The sequence below is a fragment of the Tyto alba genome, unplaced genomic scaffold (assembly GCF_018691265.1).
Source record: "Tyto alba isolate M040663 unplaced genomic scaffold, T.alba_DEE_v4.0 Super-Scaffold_14, whole genome shotgun sequence".
Lineage (NCBI taxonomy): Eukaryota > Metazoa > Chordata > Aves > Strigiformes > Tytonidae > Tyto > Tyto alba.
Window position 1 is genome coordinate 51,158,497 of NW_024881276.1, and position 27,696 is coordinate 51,186,192.

At 42.1% G+C, this 27,696-nt stretch overlaps 2 protein-coding genes across 2 annotated transcripts; both read left to right on the top strand.

Annotated features, from left to right (window-relative positions):
* The first annotated feature begins 5 nt into the window (after positions 1-5).
* On the top strand, positions 6-3,936 carry RPL24 (ribosomal protein L24). The gene is made up of 6 exons (XM_033005151.2): positions 6-101; positions 233-308; positions 1,513-1,623; positions 2,652-2,788; positions 3,175-3,238; positions 3,809-3,936. Exons 1-6 carry the CDS (start codon positions 97-99, stop codon positions 3,887-3,889), a joined length of 474 nt encoding a protein of 157 aa, XP_032861042.2. The 5' UTR covers positions 6-96; the 3' UTR covers positions 3,890-3,936.
* A 2,957-nt stretch (positions 3,937-6,893) lies between these two features.
* ZBTB11 (zinc finger and BTB domain containing 11) lies at positions 6,894-26,130 on the top strand. Its single transcript, XM_033005227.2, has 11 exons — positions 6,894-7,632; positions 9,757-9,989; positions 10,653-10,884; positions 12,065-12,864; positions 15,269-15,448; positions 16,004-16,240; positions 16,631-16,775; positions 17,862-17,979; positions 20,598-20,756; positions 21,238-21,413; positions 22,841-26,130. Exons 1-11 carry the CDS (start codon positions 7,323-7,325, stop codon positions 23,374-23,376), a joined length of 3,126 nt encoding a protein of 1,041 aa, XP_032861118.2. The 5' UTR covers positions 6,894-7,322; the 3' UTR covers positions 23,377-26,130.
* The last annotated feature ends 1,566 nt before the right edge of the window (positions 26,131-27,696 follow it).

Consider the following 27,696-nt stretch of genomic DNA (forward strand, 5'->3'; position numbering starts at 1 on the left):
GCGAGCCGAGCCGTCCCGGCGTGCTGCGCGCGGCGCGCGCCACACCGCCTCCCGTCCTCCTCCCTTCCTCCCTTCCGCCTCGCAGCTGCCGCCATCATGAAGTAAGAGCCGCGGCGGCGGTTCCCCACCGCCGCCCCATCCGGGGCCATCCGCCCCGGCGGGGTGAGGGGGGGCGCCGCTCCTGCCTCTGCCCCGTACCCGCGCTCCCCTCTAACCCTTCTCTCCCGCGCAGGGTCGAGCTGTGCAGCTTCAGCGGGTACAAGATCTACCCGGGCCATGGCCGCCGCTACGCCCGCACCGACGGCAAGGTGAGGCCGGGGGGCGTGGGGGGGGCTGCAGGCGCGGTGCCGGGCGCTGTGGGGCGGGGGAGCGGGTCCTGCCGAGGAGGGGGGGCGGTAGGCCTGAGAGAGGGGCCGGCGTGGTGCCGGGGGAAGCCGAGGCCTCGCCCTGGGAGGGTTCGGTGCCGGCCGGGGCCTCTGGCGGCGTCGCTGAAGCCTCTGCCCAGAGCCGCTCGGGATGGAGCGGTGTGAGAGGAGGAGCATCGCTCTGCCCCCGCCGGTGTCCCGGTGTCGTAACTAGCCGCGGGACAGCCTGCTCGTGCCGCGGCTTGGGATTCTGAGCCGGGGTTTGGGCTGTGGTGTAGGAAGGGTGTCTAAAAGCACCTGGTCTGACCTGCCAACGTGCCGTAGAAAGTGCTGCTGAGACATACTGCAGCTAATGCTGAGGCTTCTTGAAGCAAACAACTGGACTTGGAGACAGGTTGGGTACGGATCATTTGGATAAAATAAGGAGGAGAGCCCTTTCAGGCTCTCATATTCCATACGGATGGGACTATGATAAACAGAAATACGCTATTTGTATCTACAAAGGAAGGGGTTGGGGGTTTGGGTATCCCAGTACGGTCATCTTGCTGTACCAAATCTCCTGGGAAATGACAGCTAAGTAAACAGACTGACTGAATCCTCAGGTGCTCTCCTGAGATGGAGTTTACATTTTAAATGGAATTGTATAGCTAGTAACAAATCAGCTTGCTAATTCTGCTTGTTATTCTAGGCAGGAAGGTTAGTGTAACGATGCAAGAAGGAATTGGGCAGAGTATTGGTCTCTGTGTGTTCCTTAGGCCAAGCTTTGACCCCCTTACACATAGAGGAAGTCAGTGCATAGTTACTTGAGGACAGAGACTTGAAAAGTGGGATGCTGGCTGTGGCTCTTCATGCTGTGCCTAGAGTACATGCAGCAGTGGATGCAAGCGGTAATTCGAGCCTTCCTCAGAAAAATTAAGCTGCTTCAGAGTGCCTCGTAAGAGATCAGTTTGATCAGTGGAACAAAATTGCAAACTTAAAATTTTTTTAATCTATCTTTTTAAATGTTTAATTGTCAGAGCTGTGTGAAAAAACACAAAAGCATCACTGTTGAAAACACTGAATCAAAGAATTACTTGATGTGTTAACCTAAACTGTGGTAATGTCCTTCATGGAAACAAAGCTTACACAAAATACTTTACTTTCCTAGGTTTTTCAGTTCTTGAATGCAAAATGTGAGTCTGCATTCCTTTCCAAGAGAAACCCCCGTCAAATCAACTGGACTGTTCTTTATAGGCGGAAACACAAGAAAGGACAGTCAGTAAGTATATACCAGCTTATGGCACTCCAGAGTTTTCTACTGAAAGATGTGGTCACTGGTCTGTTAGAATAGAGGTAACTTCAGCGTGCTGGTGTTCAGCAGAAGCACAATCCTTATAACTAGGATGAAGACTGGCTAGTAATGCTGAAAATGTGAGCGCATTTACGTGAGTTTATATGCTGCTTTATGCTTGAAAGTTAACCAGTTCAGCAAAAGCATTGTATTTATATTGTATCACTTATTTGAGGGACCCCTCAGAATCACAGTAGGTTCAGTAGATTTCAGCGACTATATGAATGGCATATGTTTTAAAAAACTAATTTTAGAGGAAGTGGGTAATGCTGTTTAACATGCAGACTTTCTATTAAGTTTGGACTTGTAAACTTCCTGAATGGTGATAGCACAGAGAGCTGATTTGGGTGTTAAAGGGTGAGGGAACTTGAAAGCTTTGGGCTGTAACTTGGTAGGAGGTCTTTCCTACATAGTTGTCATTGCATGAAAAAAGTAATAAGACATGTATCATGAGGTATTTTCACTGCTGTTGTTTAGACTTGCCCAGCAAAAGAGTATTTTGAAAGGCTTGCATGTGTATTGTAAGTCAATGTTTTTACCAGTTTGTTCGGAGAAGGAAAGTCAATGCTCCATGGCTTACACTGCTGCCCAGCACTGTGCTCCCACTTTAAACAGGTGGGAAGGGTCTTCCTGTCAGAGGATTCCATCAAAGTGGACTTTATCCCTCCCCCCTTTTTTTTCCCGGGAAGTTACAGAAAGCTGAGCTGCTGACATTCTTCCAAAAGACTTTTTTCTTATACCTTGGATAGGAGAATACATTGGCCTTTCTTGGCTATTAATCTGCTTTGGCAAATCAAGATGCTGGTTATCTCCAAAGTGAAAGGTAAAATTCCACTTCTGTATAGAGTTTTATAATAGCTTCAATCTTAATAGCAGCTTGTTTCTGTAATTCCCTTTAGCCTTTTATTTAGTGTTTTGTGATACTAATTGTCTGTCTTCATTTTCTGCCATTTTAGGAAGAGATACAAAAGAAGCGCACACGTCGTGCTGTTAAGTTTCAGAGAGCTATCACTGGCGCATCTTTAGCTGAGATTATGGCTAAACGAAATCAGAAGCCTGAAGTACGAAAGGCGCAGAGGGAACAGGCTATTAGGTGCGAAATTGGAGATAAGTGGAGCTATCCCAAGCTTTTCAAACATTGTTAATGCTTTTCACACAAGAGCTTAAATTCTAGATGTGTTACAAGCTTTTTTTGGGGGGGGGGGGGTTTGGTTTTCTGTTTGTTTTTTTTTTTTTTTTTTTTTTTTATGAGTATATTTGGAGGTAATACTGAGGAATGTCAGTATGAGATAATAGCAGCAGAGAAGGGTCTCTTCTTGCCCTCTCCCTTTGTGAAAATATAGTCTCCCTGGAGGGTACTGAATGCAGAGGATACATCTGAAATAATGTATTCCTTTGATCTTAGGGAGTTCTTAAAATGCTGAGGCAAAGAAACAGTGAATGGCAGACATGGATAACACTTTTTATGTGAATTAACAGGGCTGCAAAAGAAGCCAAGAAGGCTAAGCAGGCAACCAAGAAAACGGCTGTTTCTGCTGCAAAGGTAAGATGCAGTAGGTGGATAGAAATACTGAAATGGAACATACCATGTTGTAACACAACATACTGTTGCAGCACTTACTTGGAAATTCCCGTTTGTGTTTGGAAGAAGCATTTGCTTTTCTGTTTTGACCCTGACCAAACTTTTGTACTAAAGTTAAACATACCCAAACAGCTGAATAGAATGAACCTTTTTTACAGAAGGGATAAACGCTATAGTGAAAGAGCTTTCTGACCATATGTCAGAGGTTCTTGATTAATAAAAATTTGGATGTAACATCTTCACTATCTAGGAACTTGGTAACAATGTATCGATGAGTGCTAGCATGTATGTCATTATTACTTACGAATTAATACCATATGTTGACATCATACATGTTGTAGATCTCCAGTGGTATCTGTGTAACCATCCGTTAACATTATTCTGATCTGATAGATTGTAATTTTATTATAATTCTCATCCGATATAACATAAATTCCCTAATTTCTATCAAGAATATTAAATACACAGTGACACTTTCGGGACCACAGATAACTTGCTTCTCTTTGCTCATACTTTGTTATTTCTCTGCAGGCTCCTACAAAGGCAGCACCTAAGCAGAAGATTGTGAAACCAGTCAAGGTTTCTGCTCCCCGTGTTGGTGGAAAGCGCTAACTTGTCAAACTGTTAGTCAAGCTGAATAAACATCTGACTAACTTTGATAACTTGTGCCATGTCATCTTCAACTATGTGAGATATACTGAAGAGGATCAATCTGTGAAATAACCATGTCTGGTTTTGCAGACTGAAAAACATCATCTTGCCATAAACCACTTGGTTTCTTAGACAATCTGCTGTATTAGCATACATTCCATAAGTCTTCAGTGAATGACTCGGGTGGCAGGGAAGATGGAGCTGGTATTTGAGAAGCTGTTCCTGCCTGAAAGATAAAACAGCACATGAGTACAGGTTTTTCTACATCTACAACAAATGGCATTAGAAGAGGTTTCTAAGCTCAGAGATGCAAACTTAGAGAGGGTATGAAGCAGTAGTGTGTGTAAGTGACTTAAAAAGTCTAATGCACTACTTGTGTGGTGGAACACGTAGCAAGATGTAGAGGATCAAAGGAAGCATAGACGGAAAAGGGGGTGGATGGTTTCACAGACCACAGGGCTGTTATACACAAAGGTTCAAATGCAACTCCTGTGTCGGGAAGTAACGATGATGGACTGCTGGAAGCTGTCATCAGGAAAAGGATGGCTCTGGAAGCTGAATGAGCTTCAGATGCCCCTGACAGTACACACTTCAAGCCCATTTTGGTTCATATTCCAGAATGCAGATAGGGGTTCCCTTAGTAATTCCCTACCCTCCCACCCTTAGAGGGAGTGGCCATTTGTTAAATTCTTTATGTGAAGTATGTATCTGTCCAATGATTGTACTGCATAGACAGTGTGTCCAAACGCGGCTATAGTTTTGATGGCCAGTAATAGCCTTGGCAAAGCAATGTCCTCTAACTTCGTAGAAGCATAGGAGAAAATGAACATCCTCCATTTCCTGGATTGGCTACTTCTCAGTTTATTGATGCCACATCTTAGCGCCTGTTACCTTTGAGGGATTGCTTTGTTAACTTACTACACTAGTCAAGAAAGCAGCTGTCTCTTCATAGTTTTGTTTCCTTCAGTTCTTTGGGCTTCAAAAACACACGGGCTGTAATGGGCACTTTGGGTTATGGGTTATATTTTGAGTGATACCATACTTTACTTTGGGTTTATTAATGAAACAGGGATCTGGATGAAGGTTGCAACCCATGTAAAACAGGTCTAGCTTGATTATGTTAGTGGAATTTGCACAATTATCTTTCCAAACAATTACGATTTTTGCTATTTAAAAAAAAAAAAAGTGTAGGAGTTACGCATGTTGAGAATTAAATTGAAGGCTTTTAAACTGGTTAACATTTGAAAGTGAGGGAGTGAGAAACTGGAGGGGGAATGAGGGGAAGGAAGACTGCTTCTTATAGGGAAAGGAATTTTTAATCTAAAACTGGAGGCTGAAAACACCACTGAAAGTCACCTATGCTAGTGACAACTAAATAAAATGCTGATTATATTAGTGTCCTGTATAAAGCACCTGGTACACTGTAAAGATGCCTATGAGAGTTTCCAGCTAAAACGCTGAAAGTGAAGGTGAGCTTTCACGATCTGCTTGAAATACTGTTAATGGTATCTAGGAATTCATTGTCAGATATGACTAAGACAGAATTTGTTAATGAAGTTAGCAGGCTTTGGCTGCCTGGTGCTACTGCAGAGGTGCACAGAAATGCTTTAAGATTATACTTCTTTGCTTTATGAGTAAAAGTCCATCAGGTTACTCCTCTCCCAAACTACCCTTCAAGTGAGTGAGGCAGGCTGTTCAGGGTGCTAACTGTACATAATTCAACTCAAACGTAAATATAATGCCATGAATTAATACAAATTAATAAACCAGTCCTTGTGTTTACCTAATGCAACATATTTGGTCCTCTATTAAATATTTATCATGAAAACTTGAATACTTAGATGTTTCATATACCCACAAAAGAGTTTAGGTTGAAAAGGACCTCCAGAGGTCTAGTCCAACCCCTTCCTCAAAGCATGTCCATTTACATCAGTTTGCTCAGCCAAGTATCTAGCTGAGTCTTACAACTCCAAAGACAGAGGTTCCACGACTTCTTGGGGCAACCTGATCCAGTAATTTGACCACCACCAGGGTTTAAAAAAAAAAAAAAAAAATCTAAAAAATCCTTGTATATATAACTAGAATTTCCTGTGTTCTAACCTGTGCCTGTCGCCTACTGCTATGCAACTCTGACGAGAGTTTGCCTCCATCTCTGTGTCCTCAGGTGAGGTAGCTGTGGACAGCAGCAGGGTTCTCACAAAGCCTTCCCTTTCCAAGGCTGAAAAACACCCAGCCCTCGGCCTCGCCTCCTCCCTCGTTCTCTGATCCCTGACCACCTTTGGCCAGACTCGCTCCGTTCAGCCAGTATCTTTGGGTTTGGGGGGATCACAGTACTCCAGATGCCGTCTTGCAAGTACGAAGCACAGGGGAAGGGTCGGTCACTGCTGGGCACGGGCATCCTGCGGCTCCCGCGTTTCATCTCTCTGTTAAGGGTGTAAAACAACATCAGGTCAAATCTCAGACAAGGAAAACCAGCAGCTGACGTTCACAATGTTTTCCTTCTTTCCTTTTACGAATAAAAAGGAGCGCGCTCGAGGAGAGGAGAGGTAGCGGCCGCGCCCCGCTGCCGGCCCTGGTGCGGCTGTCGCCAGTTGTGCCGCTCCTGGTAGGTATGCTCACACCGCAACGTGGCATCACGCTCCTAGTTTTCTCGTAGCTCCTCTTCCCGGGGCAATTTTGGAGCGGGGGGCTGCTCGTTTCGGAGCTGGGGCTGTCGAGGTATTTATTTCGGAGCGTCCCCGGCCCACAGCTCCGTGGCCTTGCCCGTCCCCGCGGGCTTTGCCCGGCTCTAAGATGGCCGCCCCTCGCCTTCCGCCCGGCTCCCTCCTTTGCCCGGTTCCAAGATGGCGGCCCCGTTCCCCCCCCCCTACTGCGAGCTGCGCCTTCCGCGAACACACGCCCCTTCCCCGCCCCCTTCCCACGCGCGCGGCCTTCTGACCTCACTTCCTCTTGTGCAGCAGCCATTTTGCCTTTCCGTTGCTGCTGCTGCCCGAGCTTCTGCCTCCCACCCGCCGCCGCTGGCCGCGAAACTCCAGTTCCCCCCCCCCGGCCCGGCTCCCGCCGCCCGCCCTCTCCGCGCCCGGGCGAGGGGACCGGCGGCGCCGCGGGAGCCCCCCCCCCCCACCCCCCCGCCTTCCTTCCCCCGGCAGCGCATGCCCTCCCCGCCCCGCGAGGCGCCTCCGCAGCCCCACGGAACCCCCCGGCCAGGGCCGGGGCGCCTCTCCCCCGACGGGCCCGGACCCTCGTGGAGACGCGGCCCCGGCGGCGTGAGCCTCTGGCCCTCCGAGAGCGGCGCGCCCTTGCCCGCCGGTGAGGACGGGAGGCGGAGCAGCGCGGAGGCCGCCCTTCATCCCTTTCCTCCTCCTCCTCCTCCTCCTCCTCCCGCCGCCCGGCCATGTCCAGCGAGGAGAGCTACCTGGCCATCCTGCGCTACCTGACCAACGAGCGGGAGCCCTACGCGCCGGGGACGGAAGGCAACGCCAAGCGGAAGATCCGCAAGGCGGCCGCCTGCTACGTGGTGCGCGGCGGCACCCTCTACTACCAGCGGCGGCAGCGGGACCAGCCGCGCTTCGCCGAGCTGGAGGTGGTGCTGCAGGCCGAGCGCCGCGTACGCCTCATCCGCGCCGCCCACCTGGCGCCCGATGGCGCCCACCGCACCCGCCTGCAGACCTGGCAGGGGCTCTCGCAGAAGTACTGGTGGCGAGGTGAGCCCCGGCGGGGGGGGGGGGGGGGAATGGGGGGGATGGTATTGGGGGGGGGGGGGACATCCTGGGTGGGGGTTACAGCCCCTGCGGCGCTTTAAAGACGCGGAAAACTGCCGTCGCCATCCGAGCGTTGCCTGTGGCCCCGCGGGAGGTCGCGGTTTCTCGGCTGCGGTGGGTACAGGGCGCCGCTCTGCTCTGTGACCTCGCCGCACCTTTTCCAGCCCGCGCGTGGGCGGCGGGCACGTTTAAATTGTAGAGCTGCCAGTAGTGGTCCGTGCGCTCGCTGTGATAGTTGTCTCTCTCTCTTCCCATGAGAAGCCAGAAAGACCGAATTCATTCTCGGCTGGGTCCCGAGGGGTGTCACGGCTGTTAGGAATTGTGTAGTGTATGAACAGAAATAATTCCCAGCCTTTTGGCTGAGCCAGTGACTCAGTATCTGTATTCCCTTTGGATTTGGCACTCTACTTTTAGTCATATGTATCCACTGAACAAATATCCTGCTTTCTGGTTGCCCAGGGCCCAGTTTCTATTTGTACTGCTTCTCCCGTTCTGCTGTTTTGGTCCATCAGTCAGCACATTGGTCATTTCAGCTTTAGTTTTCACTGTCTTGGTTTGGAGGCCTTTTGCTCAAGCTGCAGCCCATCCTTCCTGTCCAGATTTCATAGACTTGAATGAAGATCTTTGATGTGAAGACGGATTTGGAAGTTGATACGTGTGTTCTGGATGACAGTCATCTTGCCTTTATCTGGGTTCTCATCATCTGCCAAATATTGGACTCTTCTGGCAGCCACTGTCATCCTATGCTGGAAACTTCCTTAAGGGGCATCAGTACACCTTCTGTTTGTCGGAGGAACACGTTCTGTATTCTGCATCTTTTAATCTTATTGGTTGCCTTTATTTCTACGACCTATATTCTCTTACTTCTTTTGCACTGAGAATACTGAAATGCATGCCTTGCTTTCCATTCAAGCATTTTCTTTCTTATCTGTGTCTCCTTGAAAACATTGGTTTCCTCTGACATTATAAGACTCTTCTGCTGCTGGTGGACAGCAGCTTTGACCTGGTCATCTTCCTGAGATGGGTGCCAGTCTGTTGTGTCTGTCAGCTCTGTAACTGGGAGGCAATGGGCTGTGGTGTGCCCCAGTGGCCAGGAAGGGTGTTAGATATGGAGTCTAAAGACCAGAAACCTTCTGTCCTGAGAACTAGACAAATGAAATCAAGGAAACAAAGAGATTGGAAATGGGCCTGAAAATCTTGGGTTGGAATGTCCTGGGTTGCCTGAAGTCTATGTTTTCGTGAACCTTACAGAGATAGGCATGTAATGGTAGTGCGTCTCGTGTTCTGAAAAGGTGTGACCAGTGCAAGTCTAACTCTTAATGTCAGCCAAGTTTGTGAGCTGTGCTAGATTTTGAACTACAGAGACACATCTGTTGTTATGTATGCTTTCATATTGTCCTAGTGAAGAAAATGAATTTGGGTTGAAAGCCATACACTGAAAATGCCTTGGTACTTAGAAGAGGACCCTGAGCTTGGGAACTATTGAGTATCTGAAATTATTGAGTTACACCAGTTGAAGTCCTGGTGGGAAATCAATTTCTTTAAGTCCCCAAATCATAAGCAATTGCTTTAAATTGGTGTTAATGATGCATATCAGTGTTATTGCCTATAACACGATTGGTCCCAATTTTGCAAAAGCCCTTAGGTGAGCCTTCCAGTTCTCGTCCCCTTCAGTACAGACAAGCTGAAATGTGCTTGTGTGGGCTAAATGCAGGATTAGGTAATAGCTTTCATTGCCTTGGGCTCCTTAGGGTGAATGTATAAATACAAATATTTTTTCTAGCCTTAAAAATCTTTCTAGGAGGGTTGGCTTGATATAGCGATGTTCTAAAAGGGCTACCTCAAATTAACAGTGGATTGCAGTAGTGGCATACGATATCATACAGGGGTGTGAGGGAAGCAGAACTGGTAAAAAAGTCAGAGAAGGAAAGTGTAGGTGACTGACTTTTTACTTAAAAAAGTAAGTGTGCAATACTGTTTCACTGATCGCCTACATATTTGATTACGTGTTTAAGGTAAATTGAATTAAAATCAGAAGCCTAATTAAGCTCCATTATTTTTTCTTAGGTATTCTTAAACAGGTTAAAGATTACATTAAAGAATGCAGCAAGTGCCAGGAAAAGCTAGACCGCTCTAGATCTCTGTCAGATCCTTCTGAAATACTGGAGGAACTAGGACTGGATGTAAAATCTCATGAAGACAGTAATGAAACAGATGATGAATTGAGTAATACAGCGCCAATCCCAGCTGCAACCCCAAAGCCTGTGAAGAAGCCCGTAGCAAAGCACGAGCTTGTATTTGTAAGTACCATTGTTTACCTCTGAATGTATTTAAGATGTTTGTTAAAGTATTAGTCACGTACTTCTTTTCCATTGTTACGATATTTGTGTAATAATAAAATGATATAAATTTTGCCAGAGATACACAATACGTGGAAACGGGTTGCTGGTGTATATGACATGACGTTAATTCTAGTACGTCATCTGTGGAAAATAAAATCACCCCGACTCCTGTTTATGCCTATGGGACTCAAGGGAAAAATTAATGAATGGTGAAAGTATAAGTAGTAAAGTATCACATACAAGAGTCTCATGGAATACTTAATAAATGAAGCTATATTTATATGTAAAGTTCTTGTTGATAAATGGGGCCTCAGATGCATGTAAATACTTTTGAATCAAGAAACTGTTTCGGACAGTAGCATTGAAAAATACAGTCAAAGAACTGCTTGAATGTCCATGTCTTCCCATTTTTCCAGTTGTTTGTTTTAACTGTGTTTGGAGGGAGGGTGAAACTGGATGCATTTAAAGAAAGAAAACAATAGTAAAGTTAAGCTCTATATTATACAGGCTTGAACTGATTGTACGGTTGCAGAAAATAATCTTTTTCTGTGTTTCAGCGTGAATGCTTAAAAAGGCACAGTCTTAAATGTAATGAAGTTCTCATAATGTTGTTTATGACAGGTTGACAGTAAGGGCCTTGTGAAGCAGTCATCTTCCAAACATTGTCTGTCAGTCTTAAACCAACTGAATCAGCAGAGGCTTTCCAATCAGTTCTGTGATGTGACTCTGCTGATTGAAGGAGAGGAGTACAAAGCTCACAAATCTGTCTTGGCAGCCAACAGCGAGTACTTCCGAGAGCTCTTCATTGAAAAGGGAGCTGTCTCTAGTCATGAAGCTGTAGTGGATCTGTCAGGTGAATTGTTGTGGGTTTCAAAGCTAGAAATCATAATATCCTAATTAAGGTGTACAGTATTTAATTCAGTCTTTTTTGAGTGTTCAAGGCAACTAAATATTTTATCTTGCTTTTTTTCTCTCTTTTAATCTTAAAGTGTTTCGTGTGGATTTTAATGCTAAAGTGATCGCTTTGGTTTTGCATAATCTCATCTTCCATATTGAATGGACGATGGGATTTCATCTTAAAATTTCTGAGAAGCCTCGGATTGATTTTTACTTTGATTAGGCCTGTTTTCTCCTTGTATTAGTCAGAAACATTAAAAAAGGGATCATAATCAAATGCTTGAATACTTCAAGAGGGGATGTTAACTAGCTTCTCAGCTCTTTAGCTGAACAATTGCTAAATTGTTTCTTATGTGTGGGAAACACTGTTATACATGTTTCTGATTATTTCTCAAACCTTCTGGTACCTTAAAGATAGGAGATGATCCTAAAATAAACGTTCTAAAAATAGCTTTGTAGTGATGAAGAATACTGTACAGAACATACACCTACTGTGTTGCTGTCTCATTAGTTTCTTAACTGTGTTTGTCTCTGAATGAGCAACAGATTTCCAGTATGATGGTGTAGAAGGCCCCTCAAAATAGTTATTTTAATTATGATTTACAGAACTGTGGAAAATTACGCCACATGCTTACTTTTAAGCATTTCTATCTATATATCAATATCAGGTGGTTGTTGTTGTTTTGTTTTGTTGTTCTTTTTTTTTCATTATCCACTTTCTTGTATTATATTTCTGCCACATCAGTTGCTACTTAAATCCTGACTACTTTCTGAATGTAGCAAGTCCAGAAAGACTGATTAAATTAGGGTCCATCTGCTTCAAAAATATCGTGACTCGCCCACTATCTCAAAACATTCTTCTAGTGAATTTTATTGTGAAACTACCTCAATTCTACTTAATTATTGGAAAAGTTGTCTGAGCCTGCTTCCACATAGAAAATACACAAGGAGGATGCTTTTGCATAAATGACAATTAAGTCCCAGTGGAGGGGCTTCAGTGTTATCTGCAAGTGCATTTCACTCTAAATTTCAGACTTAACTATACCAGAGGTGAACTGTTGTGTCCATCATGGGATATTTTGGTGTAATTCAGGGTCATCAGTGTTTTCTCTAATCTCTTGTTTTATTCCTGATAGGGTTCTGCAAGTCCAGTTTCCTGCCTCTACTGGAATTTGCTTATACTTCAGAGTTAACTTTTGACTTCTGTAGTATGGCAGAAGTGGCCATGCTTGCCCGGCATCTCTTCATGTCAGAGGTCCTCGAAATCTGTGAAAACGTGCACAAACAGATGGAAGAGAAACAAATTACGGTGTACCAAAAGGGAGATATTCAAACAGTAGAGTCGGCACAAAATTTAGCAGAGCAGACTGAAGTTGAGATGCAGCCCGTGAACGGTGCTGAGCAGCCAGAGCTGGCAGCCAGTAAAGTGCCAGCAGCTGTGAATGGAGCTCCTTCCTCCGCAGCAGCACCCCAGCCTGACCTCCAGCCCCCAGAGCCTACGGAGGCCGCTCCGGACGATCTTTTGAAGCCTGTGGAGCAGTGTGAAACAATAGAAAATTATGTCAAGACGCAGCTGCTGGAGAGTGTTTCAAATAGCACTGTGTCTGTCGTAGAGGCTGAGCCATCAGCTGTGGAAGCTATGGTCACACAAAGTCAAATGGAAATTAGGACAGATCAAGATGAAAGTGGTGAAGCGAATGTGGACACTGCTTCTGAAGACTCCTCAGAAACACTTAAGCAAAAATGTGGCGGGCAAAGTAAAGAACAGAGCATTTCAGTTTCACAACCTGAAAGCCTAGGTTCCAGCCAGGATGATACTTACAAAAGCAAGCTTCGTCAGCGTTCTGTTAGTGAAGGGGGTTATATCAGATTGCATAAAGGAACTGAAAAAACCCTGCAAAATAGAAAGACAAATCCTAAGTCTGCAGTACAACAGGTATTCTATCTATATTTAGGCCTGTTGTCAGTAATCGTCCAGTGTTTCGAGACCAATCTGAAAAGACTGTTTCCCAATTCCAAGCACTGTCTGGAAAATGTTTTCATTTTCTGAGTGATTAACACGACTGCAAACTGAAGTAACTTCTGAGATGTGACAGTTGTGCAAAAAAAACCCCAGAAAACATTGGCATCAAAATTTCTTCCATATTGAATATCTTTAGAATGCTCAGTGACCGTAGTCCAGCTTGAGTATCTTCTCACAGCTTCTTATGGTTGGACAGAAGGTGTATCTTCTCCCTAAAATTATTCATGATCTGAGAATTTAATTCTTAACTAGCTTGTGTGTATGTCAGTCATAGACAAATGTATTTATTTGTCAGAGAAGTGAGACCCTACATTTGTTAAGACTTGAAAACAGAGAACTGGGGATGAAAAATTTGACATTCTATGCAGATCTTAAGACAGAGTCATAAGTTACAATAATGCAGTCCTGCTACCTTCAGACTGGGATCAGGTTTTTTTTTAAAAAAAAGGTTCCAAGAGTACTGGTATTAAAAATGCTAGCACTCAGACATATTAAATGTTTAGTAATTGAACTAGTTGTTTCAATTATTATCTTTTTTTTTTAATGAAAAGCTCTTACTCTTTCCCCTTCAGGAGCCTTTCCTCTTTTAGTGCCTATGGAGACCTGACATTCACCTCACTGAGCATCAATACATTAATTTTTGTGACAGAGTACACTTTGCCTTACTCATTCCACGTTGGCTGACTTATGCAGAACTGTTAATTTTCAGAGGTGTTCTGTGAGACATTTACCTACCACAGCCACCAGTCCCACACAGGGGGATATCACAGCACCCTCGTAGATAGAAATTTTAGCATTAGTCTCCTTTTACAGATGGACAACTTAAAGCCCAGATGTGAAAACTAGCACAGTCAGAATGTTTGAGCAAGCTGTTTATGATGGGTGGAGAATGACAAGTTTCTGTTCTGTTTTGGGAGGGGCAATAGGTACCTTTGGGAACAGCTCCTGTTAACTTATTTTGCAGTTTTTAAATCTGGCCCCGTGACAAGATAAGGTCTGCAGACAGCAGCCATCTATGGAAAACAGAAGTGGGTTTAAACAATTTATCAGAATTGGTTTTAGGAGTAGGTTTCTGTTTTCCTAACTCATTTCATAGCTTTTAGCTTTTTTGTCTCCTGCATCCCTCAGCTACCCCCCTGCCCCTCCATGGCACTGGATGCCATGTGAGCATTGGGAAGGAGACACTCCTTCCTCAGTTTCCAGTTTTGATGCTGGAAGAGTAAGAGGAGAGAGAGAGGTTGCAGGAAGAATGCTGCTGACTTTTGAATTACCATAATTGCAATTGGCATGGAGATGTTGGGGATGAAGCATGCTTTGTATAAATGGATTATTCTCCAAGCTTTTACTAATCATCTACTGAACTATTTTTGTGGCTTCACAATTTAGCCAAGTTTACATACATTTTCAGACCAACAGCAAAATTATAAGGAAAAAAAAAAAAAAAAAAGGAAATGTCCCTGTGTTGAGTTAGTTTGATTTTGAGACACATGGAAGTGATAGCATATTTTCAAAAACTGTTACATGCCTCACTTGTTGAGAGAACAAGAGGAAGAAAGGGGGGTTGCATTATGCTTTTTTCCATTGCCCTGTTCTCAGAAACCTGAAGGGGAGGTACCTGATTCAACAAATTTCAGCCTGCTCACAATTTTGCTTCTGAAGAATTTGACAGCAAGTTTCTACAAATGAAAATGAGATTATCAGATCCAGGTAGCGCTGCCAATGCTGCCTAACAAAAGAATGCTAGTGCCTGAATAGAAAAAAACACTAGTAAAGCTGGAATGCTTTTAACTAGAAAGAACTTTGCTTAAGTACTGTAATTTTTTACAGGTTATTAATAGCTCAATTTTTGCTGACTGGTAAAAATTAATTAGGCCACTTTTTTTTTTTTTTTTTTTTTTTCCATCTGATGACGCTTATAGTAAAGCAAATGTAAGTCCTGGAAAGGAAAGTTGGAGTTTAGGAAAGGGTTGGAAATATTTGATAGAAAATGTGACTATCAGTACTTTGTGGTTCCTCTGTAATTATCCCTTAGCTCTTACCTAGGCAGTTACTCAGGGCTGAATAGTTAGTTGTCTCTGAACTGGTAATTCATTGTCTGTCTATAATCAGTTTATGGTTTTAAAACAAGATCAATTTTTCACCCACCATGAGATCTGTAGTTTTGCAGTGAACTGAAAGGGGTAACTAAGTAAACTGAGCAAAATTTGATGGTATTGTAGTAACACACAGAAACATCAGCTTTTGGTACTAACTTGCAGAGGAAATATAAAATACGGTGTAGTAAAGTTCATTTGTAGGTTATGTTTTTTCAACTTAGGTTGCCATGAAGCTGGTACAAAGAGGGAAAAAAATTAAACAGCCCAAAAGAGACATCATGGAAAATAATGAAGTAGAAGACCAGCACAAATGCACTGAGTGTGGAATGATGTTCCAGCGACGCTATGCACTTATAATGCACACACTAAAACATGAAAGATCTAAAGATTATAAATGCCCAGTAAGTTTGTTTTCTTTTTTTTTGTGTGTGTGTGTTTTTTTTTCTGTAAGCCTTCTTCTTTATGAACATTCATTCACTAATGACATTAGTAATTATTTTTCTTGCCTCTGTTTGTACGTGTATTAATTTACCTTACGGATTTTAGAGATGGCTGCAGCTCTGCTCTGGATGGAGTGGGGTGGAAAGTGGTGCAGTCACATAGCCTGACAGCACCATGTGCCACGGAGTGCCCTAGCTGCTCGAGAGTGCCGGAGTAGGCCTTACTTTTAACTTTACCAGTAAATTTGCAACTGTGTTTAGATTAGCCTGGAAGTTAGCTTCACTGGGAAGTGATCAGTGGTTCTATCGGTAGCCATAAAATTCAAAATTTACAACTACTAATTAACCTGAGATGAAATGCTTGTTGGAGTCAGGCTATAGACCTAGCAAATCATATTACTATGCTTATCTTTTATTATCTTTTTTTTTTTTTTTTTTTTTTGTTGTTGTTGTTGTCGTTTTAATAATTTTGGAGTATTAAATGCAGAGTAAAGTTGTAATGTATTTTTTTCTCAGTTGTGTAAAAAAGAATTCCAGTATGGTGCCTCCCTGCGCGCCCATCTTGTCCGGCACACTCGGAAGACTGAAGTGAGCACTGCAGCTGCTAGTGTAGAAGAGACAGGCGTGTCTTCAGTGAAAGGGAGAACCAAACGGGAATTTGTATGTGATATATGTGGGAGAACTCTACCTAAGCTCTATTCTCTCAGAATACATATGCTCAAACATACAGGTGTAAAACCACATGCGTGCAAGGTAAAGAGAAAGTCCTTTTACTCTGTAATCAAATTAGTAATGCTTTCTTGATATTTTAGTATTGATACTCTGTCCTAAAATTTAGGTTAATTTAGGTCACTTCAGAATAGGGAAAACTACTGTAACGTTCCTGATGAAAATTCTTGTAGTCCAAGACTGAGAAAACTAGGATGAAATTGAATCATGAATGTTCATATTCCTGTGTCTAGGAGAATGTCTTACCTTGAATACTCTTTTTTTAACGGACCAGTTCTGGCACTGGTGCAAAATCACAGGCTTGGCCGTCCTGGTTCCCAGGAAGTATAGGAGGTTTTGTTGTCTTTGAAGTTAAACACCTATTAGATAATGAAGCTTTTTGTCCTATTCCACTGGATCTGGATGTTTTTTTAGGTTTGTGGAAAGACCTTTACATATAAGCATGGATTAAAAATGCACTTAGCTCTCCATGAAGTACAGAAACAGTTCAAGTGTGACTTGTGTGAAAAGTCTTTTGTCACAAAAAGAAGTCTTCAGGAACACATGAGCATTCATACAGGTAAGTGATGAGAAAGAGGATGCTTTAACTATGGTTGGCCGTTGTATGCTGCTGAACTTTAACACTGTTCTTTAGTGTCAAGGGAACTGTCTAAAAAAATTAATAAATAGTATTTTCTCCTTTTTCTTCTACTGGTCAGGCAGCTGAGATACAGGTAAACAGTCATTTTACATTTATTTTCTGAGCTTATTTTTCCATAGTTTAATGTTATGCAAATATTCTGTACAAGATCAGAGAATCATGGTTGTGCTGTCCCTATGTTTTTATGTACATATTTAATTCCTGTATAATGTCAATTCAACAAAGATAGGCAACAGGCTGGAACGTTCTGGAGCACTTACACTTCTAGCCTATCCTTTCAGAGGAAAACATGCTAAGTTAAATCTGAGAATCTCCGTATATATTTTACAGGGCTTGCTGTACTAATACCAAAATTTTACAAAACCTGATATCTTGAAAGATCCTAGCATGTGAAAGATGACAGCATAATGATTTAGTACAAGCAGAGTTTTAAAATTATAAAGTGTGGAAATTGGCTGTGTTTCTTGTTTCCCGAGTTGGGCAGAATCAAAAGTAAGAGACTGTTTCTGCTAAGCCAATTTGTTCAAGAAATTAAGGGATTTATATTTGTACTCAGCACTCCTAAATTGATGAACTGGAATGGAAAACTTTTATTTTAAGATGGTGTTCCACAAATTCAAGATTGTAAGTCGTCTATAAGCCATGCTGCATTGCTGGAATAGTTGCATATTATATGAACACAGGCAACTGGACTTTTTTTTTTCACACAAGAGGGCAATTTTTTAGGCTGTTTACATTTCATGACTAATTAGTAGCTGCAATGTTGTACCTGTGTTTAAAAACATGCAATAAAGTAATTTAGAGTTGCTACTCCCCACTCTGTGTATTATTACATTGGCACATACAAAATACATTAAAAATTCCATCTGAATGTAGTTAAACCAACTTCTCTTTGTAGCACTGCTCTGATTACTTAAGATAAATTATATGAGAAGATAAAAACACAGGGCATTTGAGGGATACAGAGGCTTGGCTTTGTAACATGTTCTGTTTTGTTTTTGTCAGGAGAATCCAAGTATCTTTGCTCCATCTGTGGAAAATCTTTCCACAGGGCATCAGGACTCAGTAAACACATAAAGAAACACCAGCCAAAGCCTGAAGTTCGTGGATATCAGTGTAGTCAGTAAGTTGGTTGGCGGGTCTTTTTGGTGGGCTTTTTTTCTTAACAGCAATGATCCTAGTAGTTTTAAAGATTAAAAGCAGCTTCTTGCTGTAGCATAAAACTGTTCATTGTCCTGGAATAAGACTTTTAAAACCTAAGAGTAAAAAATGCACTTTTGTTAATACATGGACTGGAGAGCAGAAGCTTGTGTTTTGTTACCTAGCTCTAGTTTCATACAGTTGTTTCCTAATGAGTGTGTTTGCACTTGTAGCTGTAATCAGTAGCTATGTGGTTTTAAATGTCCCTTGTAGGACAGGTAGAAGAGTGGTAAGCTTGTGAAAGGTGAAGGGCCTTCAGCCTATTCTTGCCCTCTTTTACTGTGATAGTTGATTTCAGTTTCATTTGAAAATTCCCTCTGCAGTATGGGATGACAGGTACTTGTGCGCACTGCGATACACACTGTGCTTACCAAACAGCTTTGCAGGAACATCATAAATGAAGATTCACTGATTCTTTCAGTTAACTTGACTACAAAACTTACATGACCACTTAAATAAATATCTTTGCATTATGGACTTCAGTTTAACAGAAACTGTACCTGGAAAGGCGTGTCTGCTAGTGCATTTGCAGAACATGGATACTTTTTCCATGACCAAGCAGACTATAAGAGAACCTTTCTGGTGACCCGCAAAAGCACAAATGCTGCTTAATTTCCAAAGTAACAATTAGGTCTCTGGAAAACTCTCTCGGGTATTAAGACGAGTTGCACAATTCATGTGATTGCCTATATGCAACCCATGGTTTTATTGAAAGCTATAATCTGAAATATTGTTCCAAGCATCTCTGGAAGTGCTGGTGTGTGGTAGCAAAAGCAGTATTTTCCAGCTGCTGAAAACTCACTTTAAATCTGTCAGAAATGTTTTTATTTAGTGCTTTTTAATGCTAAAATTGCCAGTCCTAGAAATACAAAGAACAGAGCTAATAGTTCTGTCCCTGTTGTGGACCCTGTTTAATGAAACGTACTAGAGAAGGCAATTTTGGTTTTGAAGGAGAAATATATTTAAAAAATAAAAATTTTTTACACCAGGCAGTGCAGTCATAGATGCAAAAGATCACCTTGACAGAGAAGATAGTTTGATTCCCCAACTACTTCAAAACAGACGTAGTCCTTGTTTATTCTACAGCAAAGATCTCTACCAAGAATGTAATTCACGTTGTCACAAATGGTTTAGAGAGCTTCAGTAAGTAATAACCAGACTTCAGTTTTGTAGTTCAATGGCTTGGTATGTAGATCTCCCTGCCAGACTTCAAGTCTGGCTCAAATCTCCCAGCCAGTTTGAGCTTCTGGCCCAGTTCTACAAAGCTGAACATGAGTTATTTTCCTAGAATGATTGTGGAAGTTGTCCACTGAAGTAGATATTCGATTAAATTGCAGTAGCGCATGGAAGTGTCAGAGGGTGGTGGTAGTGGTTTCTTGAGTTTTTTACTTCTCTAATGGCCTTTCCAGATAGGTATTCAAGACCTTTAGGAGTCTTTGCGATACTTTTTGATGTGGATCAGCAATCCCAGGATCCCTGAAGGCCCCATTGGAACTGGAGCTGTCAGTTTTTCCAGCCTAGGAGGAGGAAGTTGTTCAGGTGGCTCAGGGACCATCACTTTTTTTTTTTTTCTTCCCCCCACCCCCTCAAAACTGAAGATGGCACTTTTCCTCTCCTGAATGCCCATTCTTCAGGAAATGTAATATTAAAAGTTTTGCTCCTGTATGGAAGCTTTTTTCTTTTCAGATTCCACTGGAGGTTGGGAATTCTGAGATTCCCCATTCCAGAGGTTGATCAGCTATAGAAGGTGAATCCTCCACCTTTGCTTGCTGGCATTTCTCTGCCTCTGTCCTTTCTTGAGTCACACAGGTATATGATGTTACATGAGGAAGAGATTCAGATGATCAGGCAAAGATGTCTGAAGAGCAGAATTTCTTTCAAAGGGAGAATGCACGTCTTTGATTAGACTGACCTCTGTAGTTTTCATACCAAGATGAGCTAATGTTTTATAATTTTATATAGTCATACTATGGCAAGGTATAAGTGAAGGAAAGCTAGGAGTTTGCCTGGGTTTAGATGTATACAAGCAGCAAGCTAAAGAATGAGTATTGCTACTTTCAGATGCTTTCTTGTAGGATTCTGAATTTGATTGTTTAATTTCTAAAAAAATATAGTTGAGCATGACAAACAAGAAATCCTAGTTATCTTTGTATAGATAATTAATCCTCTTTGGTTAAGGGAAGAAACAGCTGATACTATCCTCATAAGTTCATATGGTATAATACAAATTTCTGATGTCCTCCAGTCAGTTTGCCTTTGATTATTCCCCATAAAAATAACAGAAAGAATATAGTTACCCATAACAGACAAAAGTATTTCAGAGGTCCTCAAGTTATATTCCAGACTTTCAGATAAGCTGCTGTTCCTTTTAATTTTTCCTGGTTTGGAAATGGATTGTGCTTTACACAGATACTGATGATGCAATAGGTGTTGTCTTCTCAATGTCTTCAGTTGCCATTAAAGAGGAGGGTTTCGGTGCCTTTGAAATCAGGATCAACAAGATCTTTCTTATATGGGATGCTATAATCTTTACTGTTACAGGTGTGAAAAGAGTTTCTATGAAGCTCGAGACCTTCGGCAGCACATGAATAAACATTTAGGTGTGAAGCCATTTCAGTGTCAGTTCTGTGGAAAATGTTACAGTTGGAAGAAAGACTGGTATTCTCATGTAAAGTCTCATTCTGTCACAGACCCTTATAGGTAAGAGGAAATTGATTTAACAACTGAAATGTGCTAATCAATATGAGGTTATATAGATCCACAGTCAGTCAACAAGGAACTGTCTAGTCCATTGTTAAAGTACCAATTTGTTGGTGTTGACTTGGGTCTTGAGAACAAATGGGTGCCTTCACATAGTGTGGTCCAACTGTTAACCTGCTCACACAGTCCTGGAACTAATACAAAGGAAGTTGTAAGAGGATAAATATCATTGATGAAGCTAGAAATGCGTTGTGTGTGATCTCACTTCTCTGGAATGGTAAGTGGAAACTTTGTGGCTGTGAGTAAGAGGAAATGTAGCTCAGTCCAGCAGTATTATTTCTAATTATGTAAATGCTTGTCATATGAGACATTATTCCCATTAAACTTTGCCTACTATAATTAAAGTGTATTTTGGTTTAAAAAAATGTAACATAAACATAGAATAATGGTTTCAATAGGTTTCTCACTTAACGCATTTTAGGTGTAACATATGTGGTAAAGAATTTTATGAGAAAGCTTTGTACAGAAGACATGTAAAGAAAGCCACACATGGTAAAAAAGGAAGAGCAAAACAAAATTTGGAACGAGTTTGCGAGCATTGTGGAAGAAAATTCACACAACTCCGGGAATATAGGAGACACATGAACAATCATGAAGGTATGCAGAAAGCTTGTAGTTGTGACATCCCTCAACCCCTAAAAGCATAGTGGAGAAAAGGGAAATTGTTGTTTTGAGTCTGTGTATGTCCTGCGTTGCAAGATGCATAGAAATTCTTACAGATTCTCTATATTTTATGCTAGTCCTGCTTTGTTAACTTGCTTCCAGTTATTCCTGGAAGTGGCTGTTGGGATTTTCTTAAAACTGCAGTCGCACACAGGGACAGTGACAACTTGTCCTTCTCAGGACTTCAATGGAAGAGGAATTTTTTAGAAGTGATTAAAAGAGGTGTATCTGGCAAAGAACTGGATGTAGTAAAGCATTCTCCAGTTTGAAGGGTGCACACAGTTAACAAAATATTCTCCAAATAGGAGAGCGATTGGCCTGAATTTTAAAAAAGAACGACTGTTGGAAGTTGATCCACCTCTTGATTTATAACAAGGAGTAAATTATATGATGTCTGGGGAAAATATGAAAACATCTTATAATTAAAAAAAAAACCACCTATATGTGCATTTTTACTTTAGATGTGAAGTATGATAGTGATTTTTGAGTATTTGAGCATTCCAGCTATGTTGGAAGTCTATATATACTCCTGTCTCAGGGCAAAAACCACTTTTTCGAAGCGTGTCTCGTTTTAAGGAGCTGTTATGAGTAAATCTAATAGCTGTCTAACTATTGAAATAGAGATTTTGTGTTTCTAAACAGAGAAAGTGTCCTGTCATAGGTGCTTAGCCTAAATCTACAGTAACTGTTACAAAGCCAGTATTGAAATAGTGTTTGTCGCCACCCACATGCCCCTTTCGGTAGTACAGACCACAGGCTCAGATGTTATAAGGGAGAATAAGATAATACAAGCATCAGGTGCATATATTCGAACATACATGGTGTGGAGGAGAAGGGAAAAAGCTGTAGATGGCATTACAAGCTAACTAGAGTAAGTGCTGTTTTGACAAGTGGTGTATAGAAGGATTTACAGAAACAAAGGGTGACTAGGAATGTGACAAATTCTATGAAATAAAACATGGTTTCAGAAAAGCATCACTGGCAAAAAAAAAAAAAGATAATTTTATTAAGTGGTATCACTTAAAATAGGGGGAAAACTGCATTATAAGGAATTTTGAGAAGAAAAATTTTTTAAATGTAAAATGTTAGATTGGGCAGAGCACCTGTAGAAAATACTACCATTATATTATACTACTATATTAATATACTACATTATGTTAATACTACATTATATTAATACTACTATATTATGCTTGCATTGTATTATAGTACAGAAATGGTGAACAAGATCTGTTTGATATGGAAAAAGTGATAGTATTTCTTCTTTTCTACTGCTGCGCTCTCTGTCACTTCTCATCATGGCTCATGCATATTTACAAACGCTGACAGTCACCTTCTCCTTGCTTTCCCTCCGGGAACAGGTGTGAAGCCATTTGAGTGTCTGACCTGTGGAGTCGCCTGGGCTGATGCACGTTCATTGAAGCGCCACGTGAGGACACACACTGGAGAACGACCGTATGTCTGTCCAGTGTGCAACGAAGCTTACATAGATGCCCGGACGCTGCGGAAGCACATGACCAAGTTTCACAGGGACTACATACCCTGCAAAATTATGCTGGAAAAAGATACTCTTCAGTTTCATAACCAGGGGACTCAGGTAGAGCATGCCATCAGCATTTTGGCAGCAGACGTGCAGGAACAAGAAACCAAGATTAGAGTTGATGATAGTGAGATTGAGACTGTGGTAGTGACAGGAGAGACGCTGGAAGCCATTGGAGCAGTTGCAGCTACTGAGGAATGTACATCAGTCTCCACCCTTTCTGACCAAAGCATCATGCAGGTGGTAAATTACGTATTGGCGCAACAGCAAGGACAGAAAATGGCCGAAGTGACACAGGCCATTGAAACTGTAGAAGTAGAAGTGGCCCATGTGACAAAGACTGAATATAGTATATGAGAGAGCAAAAAAGTCGAGGTCTTGCGGTCCGTGGGAGCTAAGTATTTAACTGGGTATCTGAGGCTTACAGTGTTGCCTGTTTTCAAACAGTTAATCACCTTGGTGATAAAATCCTGTACCACGCATTACAGGGAAAAAGTTAAGATGCTTCAGGGTGGGCCAAGGCTTTGAAGGCTAAGATTTCTGCACTGGCCGTAACTGTCAAAAACACACACAAAAAAAAAAAAAAAATTATGTGTCATGGAGTAAGTATCATGCTGTAACTTTTAAAAAACAAAAAGGCAAAAAATAGTGGCTGCACTAAAAACTAGAAATGCACAACTATTGGTAGCATTTTTTAAACTTTTGGGTTTATGTGCATTTCACAAGTTTGCAAGCAAATTACTTGCCTTGGATTCTGTGTGTTTATTCCCCAAGAAAAAGGGATGGTAGGATGCTTCATGCAGCATGTGCTTCATGCAACATAGAGAACACCTGAGGCTTTTTTCTTTGGGTAGATGTACCATCTGCAGTTAAGTGAATCCCAGTTTTGAAGAACTTAAATTCCAAGTCTGTGGGTGGCGGGTCCAAAGTTCAGCAAAACACTGTAAAATGTTTTACAGAGAACGAGCAGGGGTCCGCTGAAGTCTGAGGAAGTGGTTCTCTGAGACAGATTGTGAATTTAAGTTGGCCCACTGCAGGGAGCCTGCTTAGAGGAGTAAACTGCTTTTTATTTGTGAGGAGCTTGCACTTCAGCCTCTATGCACAAACCGTGTTTTAGTTTGATGATGTTTGGTTGTGTTAAGGAAGCCCTCGCCTGCATCGTTGTATGTATCCAAAGCAGGTGACCTAATGATGGATGTTTCCAGTTTTGCATTACATTTGAGGTAGAAACTCTCAAATGAAAAAAGTCTAATGTCACACTTGTTTTGGAATATAAATATAAATACGGAGGAAGTCCAACTAGTTATGATCTGATCTTGTCATGTATCACGTTGAAAGGAGGAGCCCTGTTAACTCCCAGACGGGACACCTAGCAATATCAGGATAGGGAACTATCAAAATTACCAGAGTCTCCAGAAGACCTCATTACTGCTGCTGTAAGAAAATACTTCTAGGGCAAGCTAAGTACCCAGTGATACACCACATAGATGGAAGAACTCTTACTGGGTGTTGCTGCGAGTAAGCATGAATCACGGCTGTGCTTGGCCCCCGTTCAAGTGTCCCTGATGTAATACCACCACCAGTGCACCTCTTAGTCTGTACTAGGGGTGGGTCATTTCATTGATGCTCGTTTGGGTGGGTTTTAAGCAAGAAACATGCCTGTCAAGGTAACAATGTGCTACGCATGTGAACAATCAGAACTGTATTCTGTAAATTGCTCTCAGTCTATAGTATTATCAAACGTTTCCCAGCTTTGACAGCAGCAAGGTATGGGAGGAGCTGGGAGCCTGTAATATTGCAGAGTAAACTTTGTAAGTTACATGCATGTAACTCTGTGCTACCTGTGAAAGGGATCCACTGAACAAAATTTAAGCAAAATCTGTGACAAAGTAACCACCTCATTTGAATTAGTATTTCTACCTTTCATCTTATTTAATGAGACTCCCTCTACTAAGCTACAAAATGGACTGTTCTTTTTATACTTTGCAAGCATGTAAATAAGCAGTTGTTGAAAATTTTTTAAGCAATATGTAGTTTGAGTTCCTGCCTTGGATCTGAATTAATCTACAGATGACTATTTCAAAGGTCACGGTCTTCCTGCAGAGGAGTAATCGAGTTAGTTATATATCCTGCAGCCCTTTACAGTTTTGTTCTTTTCTAATTACCAAATGGAGTAAAACTAATATGAATACTTAAAAAAAAAAAAAAAAAAACCAAAACAAAATTAAAAAGACAAAACAAAACAAAACAAACAAAAAAAAAAACCAAACACAAAACCGCTAGCTGTAACTTGAATTTTTGTATGGTCAAGAATCTGGAGATAGCCATCCTGCTTAAAGTTAAAATACTGCCATTGTGATGGAAAAAAAAAAATTAAAAGAGCACTAGGTGAACTTTAAAACTTACTTCAGTGTTTGTATCTTACAAATAATTATGTATCACTAAAGTGAGGAAATGTTCAAGGAAAAATAGCTGTAAATAGCGCTGGAACATTATTTGTATATTTAGTGTGTTACCTTACAAAAAGAGTATTATGAGCACCTTTATATATACGAGTTTAATTTTTGGTGCATTTATTTATTTGCCCAGAAGAAGCAGAATTGAATCTGAATTTCAGAGCCTTGTTACCCACTGTAAAAATGCTTTAACTGACTTGATGGCCTGCCATTTAAAAACAAACAAACAAAAACTCACAAAAGGTTGTTTCCTAAACAAGACTCAGCCAGGAATGTCCAAGCTGAGTGTTGTGGCACATCTTTCCTAACATTCTGCACCTTTTCAGAAGGGCGTGAGGTAAGTAGGGAGTGTCACCCTGAGCTTTCCTGTTCCTGTATGTGTGAAGTTGCCTTATGTTTTTCTTTAGACTTAATTTAAGATGTTCACTACCCTTCTGCAATCTATTTGAATTCAGGCTGCAAATATGCAGTTGATACTATTTAATTTTATTTGTTTTAAAAATAAACTTTGTGAGAAGTGTCCATTTTTAAAGTATTCCTAGTGATTTCCTGTACATAATGACTTTGATTTGTACATTCTGCTGGTTTTATTTAGTGTTAAATGTATAAAGTTACGGTTATTTCTGTCATTAAATAAACTGAGCATTGCCATGAATTACTCATTCAAGCAATTTTTTTCAGGGGAAGAAGTGTGTTGCAGAACTCTGTGTTCCTCTTCAGCATTTCACCTCCCCTATATAGACAGATGTCTGGTCTGAATAGTTCCAGTAACACCTGCTTCTTAATTTTTGCCTAAGGCTCAAAAAATTAACTTGTATGAGAAAAGGAAACCCACCGCCCTCCTAAATTGTGTCAGAACACGGCGATGCAAGAGCGCAACGTTAACAGAACGCCGTGTGTATTTATACTGAAATCACTTTGGCTGCACAACCTCTTGGTGGGTGAGGCACCCCCTCAGCCCCCTGCTACCCAGCTGGGACCCCCGCAGTTTGTTTCAGACGTTCTTTCTCCTGCTGTGGGCTCCTGTCCAACACTGCCAGCCCCCCCCCCCCCCCCCCGACGGCACTTCTGGCTCGGCCTTTGCTCTGGGGCGACTATTTGAGCGGGGGCTGTGGTTTGGGAGTGCCCCTCTCCCGGGGGGAGGCTGAGCCGTACTGCTGCCTCCCTCCTCGGGGGGGGGGGGCGAATGGCATCCTCTGCCTCTCCCTTGGCTGTTACAGCAACTTGCAGGCGACGTCAGTGTTGCAGAAAGGCTGATCGCCTTTGGTGGTTCATCCCGCTTCCGAGGGGAAACGCTAGGAGCTTTTTAGCGTACTAGCTCTTCTCTGAGCCCCTACAAGTAACCGAGCCAAGTGGGAAGTGTGTTATTAAGTATAAAACAGGAGTTTCAGAAGGCCGAGTGCTGAAGGAGGAATGCGTCCTACCACTGAACAACTGCTGTTCAGCAGGGATGCAACTACAACTGAGAAACAGCAAAGTGCCGTGGGGGTAGTGTTGTCCCTGCGTTGTTCCTACCGGAGCTAGAACCGTGTCATTCCTGGCTGCTAAAGGAAGAGCCGTACATTTCTACAGCATTGGAACTGCATATACATTTAATACGATTAACATTCAGGAGCCGGCCTCACAGCAGCTGCTGCTGCCAACACAGTGGGAAGCCCGTGCCTCTCAGGCACCTCTTTACTGAGACCTCTTCTCAGGCAGGTACAGCAGGCGAGAGGCCCCCGGCCCTGCCGTTGCCACCCGTGGGTGCAGGGCTCTGGGGGAACACAAATCCAGTGTGACACTGCAGGGACCTCCCAGAAATTAACAGTTTGTTTTGCATGCCTATGGCAAGTTCCCTCCTGAGGGCAGTATTTCTTGTCTCAGGCAAAGCGCCCCATCTTACAGATGGTAAGGTCAGTATTAACTTGAACAGGACTGTGGTTAAACAAGCATGTGAGTGACAAGAATAAGGCACAGCCTAAGATACATGCTAGTTTTGCAATCAGTAATGCTCTATTCAGTGCCTGCAATTCTATATAGTGGAGGTCGGCGTAGGTATGAATATGAAAGGCTACCACAGTCACACTTCTTTCACAAAAGCAAAGGCTGAATTATTATTTTCTAACAAGCTACTGAGCGTCAGCCAACACTTTATATGCAACTACTATGCCTCCAAATTATGGAAAGCTGGGGGACAGAAGAAGAGATAATGATGTTTTTTATTATGACTTGCATCACC

Coding starts and splice junctions, on each gene's coding strand:
- RPL24 (XM_033005151.2), top strand. Junction 1,624..2,651: donor AACACAAGAAAGGACAGTCA/GTAAGTATATAC, acceptor CTGCCATTTTAG/GAAGAGATACAAAAGAAGCG. Junction 3,239..3,808: donor CGGCTGTTTCTGCTGCAAAG/GTAAGATGCAGT, acceptor ATTTCTCTGCAG/GCTCCTACAAAGGCAGCACC.
- ZBTB11 (XM_033005227.2), top strand. CDS start 7,323: ATGTCCAGCGAGGAGAGCTACCTGGCCATCCTGCGCTACCTGACCAAC. Junction 12,865..15,268: donor CTAAGTCTGCAGTACAACAG/GTATTCTATCTA, acceptor TTTTCAACTTAG/GTTGCCATGAAGCTGGTACA. Junction 15,449..16,003: donor CTAAAGATTATAAATGCCCA/GTAAGTTTGTTT, acceptor TTTTTTTCTCAG/TTGTGTAAAAAAGAATTCCA.